We start from the raw sequence: 18,456 nt of genomic DNA, 5'->3' as shown, positions 1-18,456 counted from the left end.
TGTGCTCCACGTTGTCTGGATATCTGTGCTTACTCTTCGTTACACTTTATGACGCGTTCTCGCAAGGCACGAATCGCTGCTCAAGAAACGAATAGTAGATCCGCGCGCACGCCTTCGACCAAGCAACATTTGACTCAGCAGACCGCTGTGCAGAGAGCAGGACAAGCCGCATCTCGCCGTCGATGCCGGGTTGACAGTTGAGAACTCTCTCGTGAAAACGACGTGAAGAGATTTCGCCGCGAAGACACTAGTGCGGGGTGCCGGAAATGGAGCTCTTATGGATCCGCTCCTCCAGCTTACGCGTGACTGTGTTGCGTGTGCCACGCAGGCATGGGACTTTTTTTCTGTGTCATTTATACAGAATTCTGAATATACTGGTTTACACAATGCAGCCTTATCGCCTGCTCTACATGATCTCCTATAGAATTGAACCAGCCGATCACCTGCCGAGCGACCACAGTCTACCGGTGTCGTTGAAGAGGTCAAACCGCCGTAAGCAGCAAAACGACCCACCGAAAAAATTTCTTTTGTGTGACCTGCCCCCGAAGACATTTTTTTATATTCCATATGTCAAGTGCGGCACCTGTTTTTTTTTCCTGCCGAAATGTACTCCTGTGACCGTTTGTCCACTGTTTCGCTAGTCGTTGGTCTACAAGGAATATAAAGGAACATTTATCAGAACTTGGGCTGCACAATCGTTTGCGGTGTCTCAGCGGCGTCCAATGGAAGGGATCCTCGTCGCGTTTCTTCTGTACACCACCGTCATCTGTAACTACTTTCTCTTCTACATATTTATTTTGTCTAACCAGTGCAAAGAGGCAGACAATGAGCCATCCTGCAAAATACGTGCTTTTTTCGCTCAGTTTTGTCCTAGTGTTTTCTTCACCCATCTTTTCTGTTCGCCCGCTCACATGACAGCGGATTACGTAGGTGCTTTCTTCGATGCTTCGAGATGTTCTTGTTTGCTTTGGTTCTAAAGGTGTCGATAAAAAGCACTGAGAAATTTGGTCCCTGACTGCAGCTCATACGGGTGAAACTGGCTATTGAGAGACCTCTGGTGGATGGCTACGCTGTCGCAGTTTGCCATAGGCAGCAGGAAAGTTCGGACACAAAATCGTGATAGGTCGCACTGATTCAGCGCGAAAACAGCGAAAAGTGTCCGCGCGACCGTTAAAGATGTCCGCATGCCGGGTGCGTAAAGGAAGTCTGCAGCATTCCTTTCACGTAACTCATAAAACTACCATGAAGTTGATGCCAGTGCGTAGACACGGAGCAGGAGCAGGATGCGATCTGTCCTGCTTGTTGGCGTTGCAGCCTTTTTAAGGTATTGACCGCGGCATGTAGAGCTTAGGACGCCAAAGCACCCAGTGTCTGTGTCAAACTTGAGTTTTTTTCCTTACGCAAAGCACCCTGAATCATCTGTGCTGCAGTGTAGGGAGCTTCTTTCGGTGGCGGGTAAATTTATGCTACGATCAAGTGGCGACTTCCTGAGCAAATTCCCTGAGGCGATTGTATTGCCGGAGCTGAGCAACGCAGCGCATCGAAGATAACTATATCGGAGGTCGGAATAGACGGTGATGTTTGGTCTTCAGCTATGAAATCAGATTAAAGGGACGGGTTCGGTATGTCTTGTGTAAAAGGCAGTCTACGCTGGTGAGTCCCCGAGCTTATACATACATAAAGGTCTGCATTGCATTAGCGGGGGGAGGGGAGAGGCAGCATGACTTGAAAGTTTGCTGAATAACGATGGTTGCCAAAAATAGATTCCAAACATTTACTAGTTTGTCGACGCAGCAGCTGGACCGACGTAGGCAGCAAGCTCAAACGGGAAACTCATGTCTGCGTTGTCTTTTATAGTGCCTCGACTGAAGCCGATGAGGTCATTTTGTCAGCCCGCACATCCATTGGCTCAAGGATAAGTGAGCATAGAGGCGTGCCTATGAGAAATCAATTCTGGTACTGTCAGTGAGGAATGTGTGGTTTCAGATACCAATGCAGACTTCGAAACCTGCAGCCAGAAAAAAAGCTTGCGCTTGGGAACTTGAGCAACACAGCGTGCATCTACATCTGTTGAGTATCTGATTTTCACAGTTGAAGCGGAAATATGGGGCTGGCCTTGGCAGAGGCGAGTTTTTCTAAAACAGCAGTCAGCAGAGAGCGGCTGAGCAGTCCAGCCATGACCGGTGCACGTATGATTCTTACTTGTTTCATGCTTCGGTAACGCCTTGAAGCCTACCCTTGACAAACTATCTTTGACGAAACTTAACAGCTACCCAAGCCATCGGTGGCCTGCAGGCACCGTGCAGGACGTCTCAAAACTCATCGAATCCCGGCAGTACCGCATCAGGCAGCAGCGGCAGCTCACTGGGCTCGATGACGGACGTTAGAGCTTGAGGGGACATTGAAGACGCTCTGGCGTTGCTGAGACGGCCCGAGCAACTTCAGCTACGCTTTCCGCTGGGAATCCGGCCGAAAAGTCGTGCATGGCATTCTCGCACACACACTAGTGCTATCTATGGACGCGAGATCCATGAATGGAGTGCGCAGCACTTTTTCAAGCGGGCGCCGCAACAGCTGATGAGGTGGCGCAGTGGCGTTGCGCGACTGCCCAAGCACAGCCGTAAAGGCCAGATAACCATAATTGCTCAACTATGCCTTTCTAAATAAGCAGAGTTTCTTTCTCACTTACCCTTCCTCATTCTTTCTTTCCCGGTATTCACATGCCGGACACTTCTTTGGTTGCTTTTTGAAGTGCAGGAATATTTTTGTTGGTTAGTCTTAGTATGCCATTTTAATTTGCTATCGAATGTACTCAGCGGAACATAACAGATAAAGATAATTAAAACTGGGAATGTTTTACTTGGAGCTATATTTCTGTAATTGTCAGATGAAATTTATTTAGACAGAACCAATTTCTCTTTGCTCTGAAAAGTTCCTAACTCCCCCCCCCCCCCCCCCGCTTCCTTTGACGTTCCCGATGACACTAATCTGACTAAGAATTAATATTGCAAGCATGCCTAACTAGGCGGAAACATTTTAGAGACATCATTACACCATGGAGGAAGTACCGGAAGCGGTACTTTAGGGTGACTTCCTAGAAAGCTTCGCTCTATGAATTGAAAGTTGGACACAAACTGAAATATTTTTCTTCTAACCTGCATTCAGCTATTACCAGCCAGGCAACTGTTCAACATGGTACTGTAGTCTACCCTGAAGTTTATGAAGAGCGGGGAGAAGATTCCGAAAAATTCTTATCAATTCATGAAGGCTACACTTTACGCTTAAGAAAAGCATCAGTGCTTGCTCCTAGAGTATTCCATCGAGATGAAACTGAAGATGGCGCTATCGATAGATACGTAAGTAAATTAACTCTGTATTTTATATATTTGTTAGTTTTCGAGAAAGATACAGAAAGAACGATTGTAGTTGGCATTCCTGATATTTCTACACTTGAATTATTTCTAGGTCGACGGAAATTCCTATGAGAAGCACCTGTATACAGACACGGCAAACCAAGCTTCTTTGCTCGTTAAGCCCCAAGCTAATGGAAATTATTACGAAATAGTAAGTGCGCTATATATATTTTAGCACTTTTACATGCAAGTTGTTTACCATTTCCATCATCTTCTGACTTCTGTCGTAATAGATGGGCCTGATAAATTTCACACATATAATCCACCCTCTCACAAGCATGGAGAGGTCTTTGTCAGGGAGAGCAGCACATCGGATATCAAAGATCGCACTGGAAGATGGAATTTATGGCGTCGATGAAATAGCCGGTGAGTTTCTTCAGACAGTACCTTAGGCAGCATACTTAGCATTGCTTCGGTTCTGAAGTCATTTGCTGTGACAGCGGCATTTACGCGCAGTGAAAGTCGGCATCTTGTTTTGTTTGCTTGTTTGCTTGTTTCTTTGTTTGTTCCTATAATAATTGTGATCAACCACTACGGGGAAATAGTCAAAAAGCCAGTGATTATACGGTGCTTATCTCTGGGCTGGGAAAGGAGGACGTGCAGAAACAATGAAAAAAGTGAAAACATAAAAAACGTGCAGTAACTTATCTGAGAGTTCTCTAAGTATTCGTAAGCTTTGTACGACTTGTTCATCTCCACACAACCCGGTGTCATTATCATTGCTATGAAACTGGATCTGGCCAGTACAAACGACAGTGCTGCGGCGACACCCACCGCTACGAACGGCGGTGCAAGGACCATTAATGACGCAAGCAAAGAACTGCAGGTGTGGCTCCAGGTGCGCTGATGACGTTCCGATCATTATAAGCTGTTATCGCTCTTAGGCGCCTTACCCGTCCACGTAGAACCATTATCAACCTTTGACCAAACGTACTCAGGCGGTGGCTTCGTATGGCACCACCGTACGGGTCCTACCTTGGAAGCGATATGCGATGCTGACGAAGAATGCTGACTGCTGATAGCTGCGCTAGCTGCGTTCTCGCCGCATACTTAGCGTAGAGGAGAGAGTGTGAGTGCTGTGTTGGGGGGCTACTTCGTGAGTGCTGTGTTATCGCCGCTTGGTTGGCGTTGAAGGGAGAGGCAGCACGAAGGAGAATTCTCTCGCTGCTGAGGGCGCTATCTTGAAAGCGGTCGTCTTACGGGACGGACAATTTTCTCGCTAGCCAAGCATAGAAATGTTTCCCCAATTAAAATCAACGAAAGATTGGTTTAAATGGCAGCGATTCAGTGATATTATAGAAAGTGTTGTTTAAAGAAGATATTTGCGACTTTAACTTCTTGGTAATGAACTCTACTTCTTGCATGGTATCGTAATGCATTTTGTTGAATTCGATATACACGCACAGACGTTTCCTTTCTTAGGCTCCCTAAACTTCAGTAGACTAGATTAGCATGAGGTATAGCGACAGTGAGCCATTCCGACGAGCAGCCCCCGCAGGGGCGTCTGCGTCAGCAGGCGTTTGGTGCGTTGCGACACCACGTACCCGAGCACACGAGGGTTGGATCCTCCCGCGTGTAGCCGTGCGCGGCTTAGCCGTGTCCGGGGAAAGGGGGATCCTGGGGGTTGAGCCGATGCCGGGTGTTCGGACCTTTAAGGCCGCCCGGCGGAGGCAACACACATTTTTGGCCTCTGCTTCACGTAGATGGCACCTCCAGATTGACCCATCTGGAGGAAATCGGCAGTCACCTTTTCCTGTCCTCCTCCGCAAACTTCGCCTTTGTCTCTCACTTTTAATTTTTCCTGTCTTCTCTCCACTTCTTCTCATTTCCTAGTTTCCCGGCGGCAAGGGTTAACCTTGTGTGGCTAGCCAGTCATGGTTATGCAGCATTTATAGTTATTATAGCAGCGATGTATGGCTGGCGTCGGCGGGGCTTCGCTTGCAGGAACTTCTGTCATGTCACCTTCTTGGGCTCCACGGTGGGTGGTTGGCATCGCTGCCGAAAACCTCATCTATACTTATGGAGAATGCTTTTCCTCAAATGCCTGATCGTCCTCAGACGCGAGGGCGCATCGAAGATGTTTTCCAGTTTTTCGGCCGCCAAAACGCTTCCTTTCCCTGTTCCCATGTCATTCATTCTGAAAAAGCCGACAAATCAGTGCAAACAACTTCACCATTCCTTGTCTCGAAGTCCCTTGCCGAGGTCACTTGTGCAAGTTATAAACCATCGACAACGGCAAGCGGTGATCTCCTCTTCGAGCTCCGCGACCAGAAACGCTATGAAAAATGGCCCAATCTAGTGTCATTTGGGGATGCCCAAGTAACAGTAACCCCGCCCCGTACTATGAATACCTCCCATGGCGTTGTCTCAGATGATGATCTGTAGGAGCTCACTGAAGCTGAACACCTGGAGGGCTTCAATGGGCGCAACGTCATCACCATTAAATGAATTAAGATGAGGCGTGATAGCAAGGAAATCCAGACCAAGAACCTGATACGTACATTCGGTTCCACTGTTCTGCCCGAGTCTATCGAGGCCGGGATACATCAAGCTCCGGATTAGGTCATACGTACCAAATCCTCTCAAATGTTTCGAATGCCAGGGTTACGGCTACACTTCACAGAGCTGCCGAGGCCGCCAAACTTTCGCGAAATGCAGTGCCAATGAACATACCTCTGAATCTTGCGAGAACACTCTCCACTGTGTAAAATGTGATGGAGAGCACACTGAATACTCGCGGTCGTGCCCATCACGGAAAAAAGGAAAAGGAAATAGTAACAATTGAAGGAAAAGATAACTTTCAAGGAAGCACGTAGGCGGGTATCCTACCTGCCCGAGAACATCTTTGCCGATGGGACGTGCCAGGGGGTGCCGGCACAACGGCTTTTGGCGGCTGTTCGGCCCACACGCAATGAGCCGGAGGTGACGCCATCCGGCCTTCTGGCGGCTACAGTCAGCGGTGTTCTGCCACCTCAGAAAAAGGGACCATCGACTTCCGGGCCGGTGGCCGCAAAGGTCTCGTCCGACATGTTGAGGCCTTCACGTCAAACGCCGCGCTCGGAAGAGCGTGTGTCCAGTGCCTCGCAGGAAACGATGGACACATAATCTAGCCAGATGGCGCCGGCAGCGCCTAAGGAACGGCGAGACTATCGCGATTGGTCTAAAAAAAGACAAACCTCACGTCACGGTGCCTGGAGAGGACCCATGAGCTAATCCCATTTTCTTACACATGCAGCGCAAAACACATTTATCACCATGGAGACCCAAGTAATACAATGGAATGTTAGAGGACTTTATAACCTAGACGACATTACAGAACATCTACACAAGCATAATACAAAGTAATTGTGTGTTAAAGAGACACATCATAGCTTTCTTGAACGATGTAGACTTGCAAGTTTTTAGCCCCATAAATTCATACCACATCCTCTTTTTAGAGGATGCCGCTGTGATGGTTGTCTTGCAGAGCACGTGCCTGCAGGCCCTTGCGTCCCAAGGGCTTTGCTAAGGCAGTAGTGCTTATTGCAAAACCTTATCTGCGAGATATGTCACTATCTGATAATTATCATTCGTGTTCATTGTACAGCCCATTAATCATTGGCGTAATTTTATTTTCTATATGTTTTATGCACTTTAGAGCAACTGTTTTAGTCCCATATACAGCCACCGTAACATCTGCCCTTCGTTAATCATAGCTCCATTGCGAACACATTAGCATTGGCCTGGCACTCTTTGGCCACACTTGGCCATTGCACCACAAAACATCACATTCATTCATTCAAAGAGGCACATCTGAAACCTACTGACGTAAGCTTTCTTCGTCAGTACACCATCTACCGTAGAGATGGCAACGAGGCGAACACCTCGTCTGGCGGTGTAGTAATAGTGCCGACAAGTCTGTAGCTAGTCATCATGTCGCCCCTTTAGGCAATGTCAGTTCGGGCAATTCTTTTTATTAAACTAATCACTGTATCTTGCATACACATACCCCAAATTACCGTCTCGGAAAAAGCGAGTTTTATAACCTAATCAATAAACTCCCGGACCCCTACATACTCCTAGGCGACTTTCATGCCCACAACGCCATGTGGGGAGAATCGCGATGCGACGCGAGAGGTCATCTTATTGATTTTTTTTAACTCCGATGCGCGCCTCTTCAATAAGCCGGACCAACGTATTCTAATATTCAGCATAATTAATATTCATCAGTAGACCTATCGATTGGCACTGCTTCAATTTTCTCTGACTTGCAATGGCATGTAACCAAAAATTCTTATGGAAACGACCACTTCCCTGTAATTTTAGATTTATTACTTATAGACGAACGTCCTCCACATGCCCCCCCGTGGAAACTAGCCTCCGCTGAATAAAATCGTTTTAAGGAATCCACTTATCACGACATCTTATCAGCGATTTTAGCATAAATGAAGCAGTAGCGTATTTTATTTGTTTTATACTGGACGCAGCTAAAAAAATTTCCACAAACACAAGGTCTCTCATATAGAAGACGGGTCCTCTGGTCGAATGAGCAGCGCAGACTAGCACGAAGGAAACAAAGCGAAGCGTGGAGTTTGCTGCGTCCCGCCCCGACTACAGAAAATCTCATGGAATTTAAACTGGTAAAATCACAGGGTAGGAGCACGCGGAGACAGGCAAGGAGGGCTAGCTCGGAGAGATTTGTCTCGGGTATCACATCTTACACTCAAGGGTCTAAAGTATGGAATAGCCTTCGAAAGCTAAAGCGGCAGCAATTCAACCATTCCCCTTAGTTGACAACCAAGGGAAGAGCAAGCCAATGCTCTGGGCGAACACTTCGAGCATTTATCAAGCCCCACACATTACACAAAATCATTCCTTAAATATAAACAAGTAGCTTAACTGGTCACTGGATCGTAAGTGCCGTCCAAATGAACCGTACAATCATCCTTTTAATATTGCCGATCTCAAAGCTGCCTTGAGCACATGCAGAAGCTTTGCACCGGGAGCTCATAGAATCATGTATGACATGCTTAAAATCTTACACACCGATGATACTTCTGGCACTTTTCAACTCTATCTGGGCTACCGGATACTTCCCATCCTAATGGAAGGAAGCTATTGTTATTCATGTCTTGAAGCTGACCTTTCCTTAGCTGCAATTTATCGGCCCATGGTTCTTACAAGTTGCCTGTGTAAGCTTTAAAAAATGGTCAATCATCCACTCATACATTTGCTTGAACTGAACAATATGGTTGATTCCTATTTGTGTGGGTTCACAGAAGGGTGGCCTACAACGGATCATCTTGTGCCCATTGAAGGACATATCCCTGATGGACATAAACAGTTTTTCTCGAAAAAGAGAGGTATACTGCCTGAACTGCGCTACGCCTAGTGCTTGGAAGATGATAGATCCCGTTCACCACTTGGGTGTACGCCTATCTACAGGTGTTTTCAAGACTAGTCCCGTAGAAAGCCTGTGTGTGCAATCTATGGTATGGTCACTACATCTGCAAAGGACATATCTAAGTTTTCCGTACGCTTTCAAGGTCAAATCAAATGTGGAGCATCTATATCACTCTTCTATATGTGAAATGTCAACTGCTCGGCTATTTCGTAACCGCCCAGCTATTCAGGCTCTATCGAACCTTCGTTTGATAGCACTGGCCGATGAAACAGGTGTCTTAGTCCCAGATAATGTCCTCATGGCACCCACTCGCATGCGCCCACCATAGGAATGGCAGACCATTGAATGCAATGTCTCTTTCGTAAAAATTTCTAAGAGTGCACCAGAAGCACATATACAATTCCATTTTCGTGAACTTCAGGAGAAGTACTCCTGCACAGAATACTATACAGATGCTTCCAAGTCTTCTACTGGTGTTTCTTGCGCAGCTTTCCGACTTTCATTTTCAACATCCGGATCGCTAAACCCACACACAAGTATCTTTACAGCGAAAGCGTGCGCTAGGCCCTCGGTTATTCAATACTTCAGGCTCACAAATCTCACTAGGGCGATTGGGTTTACAGAGTCATTCCGTGTAGTCAGAGCCCTAATCGGTCTGCGAAAGCATAAGAACTCCGTTTTCCGTGAGCTGTACAGTTTGCTATGCTCCGCATATATTTGCAATCAAGTGATTATCATAAGCTGTATAACTGGCCACAAAGGTATCAAAGGCAATGTAGCTGCTGATGAAAACGCTACGCCAGTAATTTCTGGCGATACAGATCCCATATTCCCATCCCTGCTTCAGACCTAAAGATTTTTCTATAGCGTATGCAGAGGAAGCATTGTCAAGGACTGCATAATACCGATGTATTGAATAAGCTACACACAAAAAACTAAAACTAGGGAACTGGATAAGTGAGACAACTGCATAGTACAAGGAAATACTTGTTTGCCGATTAAGAATAGGACACACAGTACTAACTCTTACCTCTTGACTGGCAGCGATCCTGCGACTTGTAGTAAGTACGGCGATAATCTCACTGCTCTGCATGTTCTAATTCAATGACCTTCAATAGAAGCAAAGAGGAAAAAGTACTTTCCTTCTGCATATCGCAGGGACATACCTCTGCAGCCGGCATTTTTTCTTATCAATGAACCGCTTTTTAATCTGCAAATCATCTTAGAATTTTTAGCTGAAGCAGACACTCTGAAAATCATTTGGTCAGGAAATTTTAGCACGTTATTACAGCCCCTGTATGCAAGAGCTCTTTTGAAGCTCTTCTGTGACTCTTATTTTTTGTTGCATCATGTTTTTAACGAAACCCTTTTGCCATAACCCACATCACTAACTTATCAGTGTCATTATTTTAGTACCTATATGTTTTACGCAAATTACAGCCCGTTTTTAGGCCATTTTAAAGCCATGTGACATCCACCATTAGGGATTCATTGTACGTACCATCCGCCACACATCGTTAACCTTACCATATGCCATGGCGCTCTTTTGTCCTAACTGGCCCTTGCGTCTTAGGACATCACACATCACCAAAAGCAGTTGTTGCAGACTATCTGTAATAGCACATCTTCCCATTCGTGTTTCCATGGGCTGACAATTTTATCACGGACAGTGATTGCTTTGTAAATATTATTTTGTCATTTCTTTGAGACCTGTTGGCAAAAGACACGAAAGCAAGAAAGTGTTTCTTGACGCCGCGCAATAGCATAGTGCTGGTCATGGCAAGGTCCTTGGTTTGACTCCCGTGTTCGATAACCTTATTCTTCATTCTTTTAACACGAAAGTGCTTTATGCCAGGGTCCACGATCAACTTCCCATAAACGATGTGAAGTCGGCGCGAACTAGTAAAATAAGCTCTCTTAACGGGGATGGCGCCACCATGTCGGAGTGGTGAAGCGAAGTACTGTAGCTGCATACTAATGAGCGCGGACAGTGAGCGCTTCCATAGTCTCAGCGCAGCTGAGGCAGCCTGGTGCAGGCGGTGTAGGCCTGCTGCTAAGATGATGATGAAGTTTTCGTCCATAGTTCGTATTTCGCGTTCGATTAGACTGTGACGTCTCGTCGCCTAGGAAGTATAGCTTCATCATGCATCAGCGGTGCTTACATGCCGCCTACTGCTTCACTTGTGATGATCACAACTAAAAAAACTCAGTGTCTTCCTTTCTGTGGAGAAGGATGACCAACGAAGCTGTGTATCTTACTGGCGAACTGCACCACCGCCACCAGTCAGCCCGGCATTGCACTATCTTCGGGCTTAGCCCACCTATTGGCAGTGCTTAACGACGTACTTCACCTCCGCCGCGGGTTGGCACGGCATTGCACTCTCTTCGGGATCGGCCCAGGTGTAGGGAGTTTTGCCTACACACCGTCACAATCCTGGGGGAACTAGTTTTAACAGCTTCGCTGTATAATTGGTTACGTCATTGTGTTTTTCAATTAATCAAATAATGCCGACGGCGAACGCGGGAGCAGGGGCATGAGCACGTTCGCGCGGTAGCGCCGATGGGCGCCAGCGAGCCAGCTCTGAAAGAACAGGACGACGCTGGAGCAAACCAAAATTATGATAGTTTCGTGTTTGCACACAGACACGATCCTGGGTGAAGTACCGCTTAACAGCTTCGCTGTAAAAACTGCTGCGCTCAGTGGCGCCGAAAGGCAAAGACGTTGACGGGCGAATCTTTCTTTGATCCGCGATAAACACTCAGGCGTGAAGCAGAACGCCTTCGCGCATTCGAGGCGCACGCTGCCAACCCTGTCACTCGCATTCCTGAAGCTGAGCGCGTCGCCACTTGCAGCCCAAGACGCTGTGGAGCCACACGAAAATGCTCGTACCTTCGCCGAAGCGGCTCGGAAGCCGGACGCCGCTTGCCAACATGACGCCGCGCGCCAGGCAAACCAGCAAGACGGTCGCCGACCCTCAAATTGTACGCCTTTCGCTGCAGTGGGCCGTCAGTTCAGGAAGCAAACATGCTACAGCTTCTGTTAAGACACGTTTCGTCTTTGTGTTCTACCGATTCCTATGAAAGAGGGATTAACCATTTATTTTCAGAATGTTGCTGCATAGTACAATTGCCTCTGTGTTTGCACTTCTTCAGGTGTGCGGAGCTATATATCTGTTTTCACACCTGTTGCCGACGACCTGGCATTGACAGTAGTGGCGCTGGCAAATTAGTGAGACCATAAAGCACAACGTGTAGCCGCAAACCTTATGCTGCGTGCGCCCAATTGACACGGGTCCCAATTGCTTACTAGCGCAGCTCTGTGCATGTAACTTGCAATAGAATAAAGAATGGCCTCCTTCATTTTAGCCATTTAGGCTGTTATGACAGGGCCTCTCGCCGTTGTGGCTGCCTAAAGAGGACGCAGTTTCGACCGGTAGGCGAGGCTCTGATTGCGATAGCAAATTAGTAGATAGCTGTACGAGATAAGGATAGTAGTTTTATCGGCCGTGTAAACTTGTAAACATTCGCTTACTAGGTTAACAAGCACGGTGTCTCGCGCTCCTAGGTAAAGATAAACAGTTCGCTCGATGACCGCGGAAACGCGCTGTCAAAACGCCGGAGTCCGCAATCACGGCAGCAGAGGCGAGCGAATTGACCTTCGTGCGTCTCTCGCTCTAACGCGAACGAAACGTCGAAAGCACAGTGCATACGAAGCTAGCGGTACTACGCGCACTCGACAAACATTGCAGCTTGCTTTGAAGATGAGGGCCGCGTGAGCGCGCACTTTCGCCACGTCGCAGACCGCTTTGAAAATAGGGTGCCCGCACGGCCGCGCCGTAAGCAGCAGCAGCCTAGGGTGCTCGATGTAGCGCGCCGCCACACAGGGTGGTGGCACTATTTGGCCTGCGCCGCGCCGCCATTTTGTTCCTCTGTCGCCATATTGGTGCCAGTCGCTTTCTGCGGCCGTTCCTTCCAAGGTTGGTAAAGCAGCATTGTTGGGGAGTTTGCGAAGCTGCTGTGTTGTGCGCCGGGTGCTCGCCGATTGAACTGTGTTCCGTCGCAAAAACCAGCATGCCAGGGTGTTTTGTACCGCTGTGTGTGCCGGCTTGACAACGAAAGACATGCACAGTTTTCGCTTTCCGCGGGATAAGGAATGGAGAAAAGTATGGGAGGCGAAAGTGAGGCGCAAAGACTGGAGTGCGCATGATAACTCGAACATGTGCGAGGTAAGCCATAACATCTATGCTGCTTTTTATAAGAGTAGTTGCACCTGTCCGCTTTTAGGTACCAGGGGCCGAATCTTCTAACTGTTCGGAATACGAACCGTTCACTTCGCTGTTTACGCCACTAAATGTGCCATTCCCAAGCCGGTGGTGGAAGAAGGGAAGGACGCGACCAATAGATGAGAAGGTGCCACCTCTGAAGTCTACGTCATTATATGACGAGCTAATCGATAATAATAATATTTGAGGTTTTACGTGCCAAAACCACTTGCTCATTATGAGGCACGCCGTAGCGGAAAACTCCGGAAATTTTGACCACCTGGGGTTCTTTAACGTGCACCTAAATCTAAGCACACGGGTCTTTTCGCATTTCGCCCCCATCGAAATGCGGCCGCCGTGGCCGGGATTCGATCCCGCGACCTCGTGCTCAGCAGCCCAACACCATAGCCACTGAGCAACCACGGCGGGTGACGAGCTAATCGAGAAATTGCAGAATGTTTCTGCTTGCTAAATAAATGTAAAATATAAATTAAATATTATACGCCAAGTTCTGAAGTACAAACGTGTGGTGCCGGACGTTTACACAATGCAGAAGTAATTTATTAATTTCATTATTTTTCATTCTCAGCCGACAGGCGGTATCGCATGCGTAAATGAGCTGGCAGAGCGCAGCGCTATGTCGTCTGCTACCAGGGACTTGCACGATGCACGCAACAGGAACGCACTGCCAGCACTTCTTAAGTAGTAAGCGTGACAAACCGTGAACTGGTTCTTAGGGACACCTTTACCAACCGACTATATCAATTTTCCTTCTTTTTTCGCCCTTTGTCATCGACTTCGACATGACTTGCTAGCCGCCACGCTGCCGCTATCCCTGCGATCTGCCCCACGGCGCATCGCGTGATAGAAGCAATACAACTTGAAATCAAACATCACGATATACGGGCCCTGCATTGCGTGCGCGAAGTAAAATTGAGGAGCGTGGTGTTGACGGTGCGCGCTGTGCTGTGAAATTGTGGAACAAAGTGCGGCACTCCAAAACTAGAGAAAAAAATGTAGCCAAATAAGAGATCTCCACAATATCTTCCCGTCCTGACTGTATAGTTTTATCAGCGGAACTGAGAAAGCGCTGAACCAGCCTAGGTTGAACCCTTCTGATTGCTGAACGGCGATCTGCGAGCTATTCACGCTGGCGATTAACACTGAGAATTCGATCTTGCCATGCAAACAGCTCCTTGGTATTGGCTTTGAAGCGGAGGTCACGGTAAAGCTGACCCAGCCCTTCTACAGGCCAACACAGCGAGAGCAACCTTGCGGACAGTGTCGGCAGCAGAGATCTAGGCCATTCCGATGAATGCTTCGTGTCCGACCGAACTCTGGGAGCTACGGGCCGGTTGCGATGAACCACAGCGCGCAATATTCCTTCCTCTGCGTGGAATGACCACTGGTACGCTTGCACCAGAGTCTCCTTCATTTGATAGCGTAGCCTGCGAAAGGTCTACTTCGAAAGCCGGCAAGGGCGGTGCAACTCGTTATCCGTCATTTCTTCGAACGCGTATCGCACTTCCAGCCATGGTCGCCAAGCAGACGACGAAGGCAAGTAATAGCCTCCGAAGGAACCAGCGCACGCGCGCGTGACCGGCGCGCGCGGCCAGGGTCACAAGCCAGCAGCCAAGCCACAGCAACGGAACCCAAAGCCGACTACCCCTTCGCTGGTTCTGCTCTTAGCCAAAGACCGGTTCGCTTTGCAAACGATTGACAGATGCATGACATGATCGTAATTTGCGGTGCCGCTCCGCTGTCTCTGACAACCTCTGACGCAAGCAAACTTTTCACCAATCAGATGAGGCCAAGTGAACCGGTTTCATTCCGAACCATTATAAATTTCGACCCCAGCATTCTGTGGTTAGAATAATGCCGCAAAGCTTGTTTGATCTTTCATAAAACGGCCGGCACGCCGCATTATCAGGTTTTCTGTGATGCGAGAGGCGAACATGGAGATTTATCTCGATTGATCCGAGCCCCGCGCGACTATGTCTGGCTCCAGAATTTTGTCGTTGTCTTTAGTATGTTATCTCGAAGTTTCCTTACCGGCTTTAAATTGAGCTCGCCCGAAAGTGCGGGCATTCTGTTTAATTGAAAATGGCGTATGTGAATTAGCATTAACGGTTACAAATTATATTTTTGCAAGTTACCGAAAGGTGTTCCTTTATAAAGCAGTCAATCTAGTCATGTAAAGCATCGGTTTGAGCATTCCAGTTGGCCACCGCGGACCTAGCTGCACAGTAGTCATTTCCTCTGAGACCTATGCATGCAAGCAACGCTATTTTATTGCTTTGTGCAAGAAGCGCTTAGGATTGCGAGTAAATGTGCAAGACCTTTATACATCGGAATTTGCTGGCACAAGCGCATGCTAAACAAGAATATGGGCCCACGCTCCACTGTCCGCCGTGTCTGCGCTCGCTCCAATATGGCGGTCACGAAGGCAATGGCTCCACCCTGTACGGCAGCGCGCTACATCGGGGCACCCTAAAGCCGCCGGAGAAGGACGCCCCCTCCTTCGCCTGGCACGCGACAGAAGGGGGCCCACTTTTCCGCCCGCCTTCCTCACTTGCATAACGAGATTGAGCCGCGTTCGCCGGATCACCGTCGCAAGCTTTCCCTCGCCCATATAGCACACGGCGCGAGGCGACGATTTCATCACCCTTGGACTTCATACGGAACCTGACGCCGACGGCGACGGCAGAAATGCGCCTGGAATGTCCATATAATTGCTATCGCAATGAAAAACCAAACAAGACAGCCGTCCACAGGAAGACCCAAACTTGAAATCATGAGCAACAGCCGAACAAGTAACGCCGCTTTAAGCAAACGTTTGACAAGGGCACTTGTCATTGTCAGGGCAGGCACTCACAGTCGCTGTCATGACGAAGACAACTGCCTGTGTCGAAACGGTGGATTAAAGCGAAATTCCTTGCTTGAATGCTGCTCACCATGCCTCAAAAATGATAGTGCCACTCAATCTTGGAATCTGAATAATGTGAAGCTTCTTCGAGTTAGTGACGTAGTTGCAGTGACTGATTGCAAGTGCATGACCGCGTCACTCTTAGCCGTTAGCTCTATGTAGTACAGCGACAAAGGCCATGTACTTGCTGCCGAGGGAAGATTGTGTATGTCACGTGAATGGTGTACGCACCGGGAACAGTTCGACGCACTTTCAATGAAGACAAGACCTTCATATCCGTTGTGCTGGACTTCTATTCTGAAAGACTGCCCAAAAATGTAGTTTAAATGGACATGTCGACAAAACCGGCTTTTTGCCAGACGCATAAGGCCACATAAGGCTCGTAAACAAATGGTCGAGAGTAATGTGTGAGGGCACACCGAGGTCGTGTTTAAGCAACGATTACTCGATTCAGACGTGTCGATATGTAGCAAGTAATTTTCCAGTTGAACATCTATAGTGTCATTAAACCAGCTTATGTGTGGCATATGTGTTTAGCCACTGCAGCCTAGTCAAAGTGACTTCTGTTTCCCCGTTCATATCGATACAGAGAGTAACCTATCACGCTAGTACGCCATCAATTACAAATTTACAACTGCCTTTCTTAGGCACATGATTTACCTTAATTCGACTTATTTTGAGATAAACACGCTCATTCATCTCATGATTACTCTAATCCTATATATGGACCTCTTCTTGCGACTTAGCCAAATACTTCAACTTAGAAAGGTGTTGCTTTATCTAAATTATCGGAAGCAGGTCCAAGCAAACGCTCACTAGACGTACACCCGTGAGCAAAAGTATACGGACCACAGGAGCGCGTGCCAAACTGCATCGACGCGCCGTCTACCGACGCGGCGCCTGCTGTCGAGAGGGCTGCTAGAGCAGCGGTGCGCATGCGCGTCCCATCATATCAGTTGGCCTGACATGTAGCTTTGCCTGACGTCGCTGCGGTGCTCGTAGACTAAACGTCCACTGGGCGTCGTTGTCGCTGCTCCGTCGCATCTGGGCCATTGTTTTACGCAGCGGCTGCGGCTGGGCTGGCACGCGCGTCCGCCGCGCTTCGCTTTCATTCTTTCTTCGGGCGAATTATCGCACGCCGCACTGCCTTCTCTGACGCCTTTAGATTACTCGCACAAAGTGGCCTTCTGCGGCTTTGTTTTGTGTTGTCTCGAACTGTTCCAATGCTTGCTGCCGCAGGTAGAAGCAAGCTTTTGCAATCGGTGTCCGCCGTCGCGTTAATAAGTAGAACTGAGCTGCAGGGGCTACTATGCTCCGCAAGCAGCAGGATGCTAAAAGGAGAAATTAGCGGAACCATACTGCCTTTATTTCTTCAAACCCTTCAACAAGGCTTGAAGAAGAAATGCGCGCGAGGGTGCCACTACAGACAGCAGCGACAACGCTGACTCATGCGCGAGAATATAAAATCAGGTGCAGCTGTGCGGTGCACGGTGCCGTGAAGTTCCAATTACGGTTGCCTCCTTGCGAATCGGGTCGAGGTTACGGACCTGAATCACTGGTCGGGATCTCGTCATGGCATCGCGTTACGAGCGGATACCACGGCACCTTCGAGGCGTCATCGCCGCCTATGGAAAATTGACAGCGTAGTGAAATCATGGATACACTTGTGAAAATTATAATCTACGAAAATAACAGCAACACATTGGCTCGTCCTTAGTGCCCTCAAGACCACAGTCTGTCGATGGTCACCCCGACCAGTGATGCAGGTCCGTAACCTCGACCCGATTCGCAAGGAGGCAATCGTAATTGGAACTTCACGGCAGCGTGCACCGCACAGCTGCACCTGATTTTATATTCTCGCGCATGTGTCAGCGTTGTCGCTGCTGTCTGTAGTGGCACCCTCGCGTGCATTTCTTGTTCAAGCCTTGTTGAAGGGTTTGAAGAAATAAAGGCAGTATGGTTCCGCTAAGTTCTCCTTTTAGCATCCTGCTGCTTGCGGAGCATAGTAGCCCTTGCAGCTCAGTTCTACTTATTAACGCGACGGTGGACACCGATTGCAAAACCTTGCTTCTACCTGCGGCAGCAAGCATTGGAACAGTTCGAGATAACACAAAGCCGCAGAAGGCCACTTTGTGCGAGTCATCTAAAGGCGTCAGAGGAGGCAGTGCGGCGTGCGATAATTCCCCCAAACAAAGAATGAACGCGAAGCGCGGCGGACGCGCGTGCCAGCCCAGCCGCAGCCGCTGTGTAAAACAATGGCCAAGATGCGACAGAGCAGAGACAACGATGTCCAGTGGACGTTTAGTCTACGAGCACCACAGCGACGCCAGGCAAAGCTACATGTCAGGCCAGCAGATATGATGGGACGCGCATGCGCACCGCTGCTCTAGCGGCCCTCTCGACAGCAGGCGCCGCGTCGGTAGACGGCGCGTCGATGCAGTTTGGCACGCGCTCCCGTGGTCCGTATATTTT

At 48.5% G+C, this 18,456-nt stretch overlaps 1 protein-coding gene across 1 annotated transcript in view; it reads left to right on the top strand.

Moving 5' to 3' along the window:
• The first annotated feature begins 633 nt into the window (after nucleotides 1–633).
• The window catches only part of LOC142563074 (venom metalloproteinase antarease-like TtrivMP_A), a 93,034-nt gene continuing 75,211 nt past the window's right edge, over nucleotides 634–18,456 (top strand). The window contains exons 1-4 of the mRNA XM_075673591.1: nucleotides 634–768; nucleotides 3,166–3,356; nucleotides 3,466–3,564; nucleotides 3,647–3,779. Of these exons, the coding sequence (XP_075529706.1) occupies nucleotides 723–768; nucleotides 3,166–3,356; nucleotides 3,466–3,564; nucleotides 3,647–3,779 (469 nt within the window). The 5' untranslated portion in view covers nucleotides 634–722. The remainder of the gene's footprint in view (nucleotides 769–3,165; nucleotides 3,357–3,465; nucleotides 3,565–3,646; nucleotides 3,780–18,456) is intronic.

The sequence above is a fragment of the Dermacentor variabilis genome, chromosome 11 (genome assembly GCF_050947875.1).
Source record: "Dermacentor variabilis isolate Ectoservices chromosome 11, ASM5094787v1, whole genome shotgun sequence".
NCBI lineage: Eukaryota > Metazoa > Arthropoda > Arachnida > Ixodida > Ixodidae > Dermacentor > Dermacentor variabilis.
The sequence above is the reverse complement of the archived record's forward strand: the minus strand, read 5'-3'. Positions and strand labels throughout refer to the sequence as shown.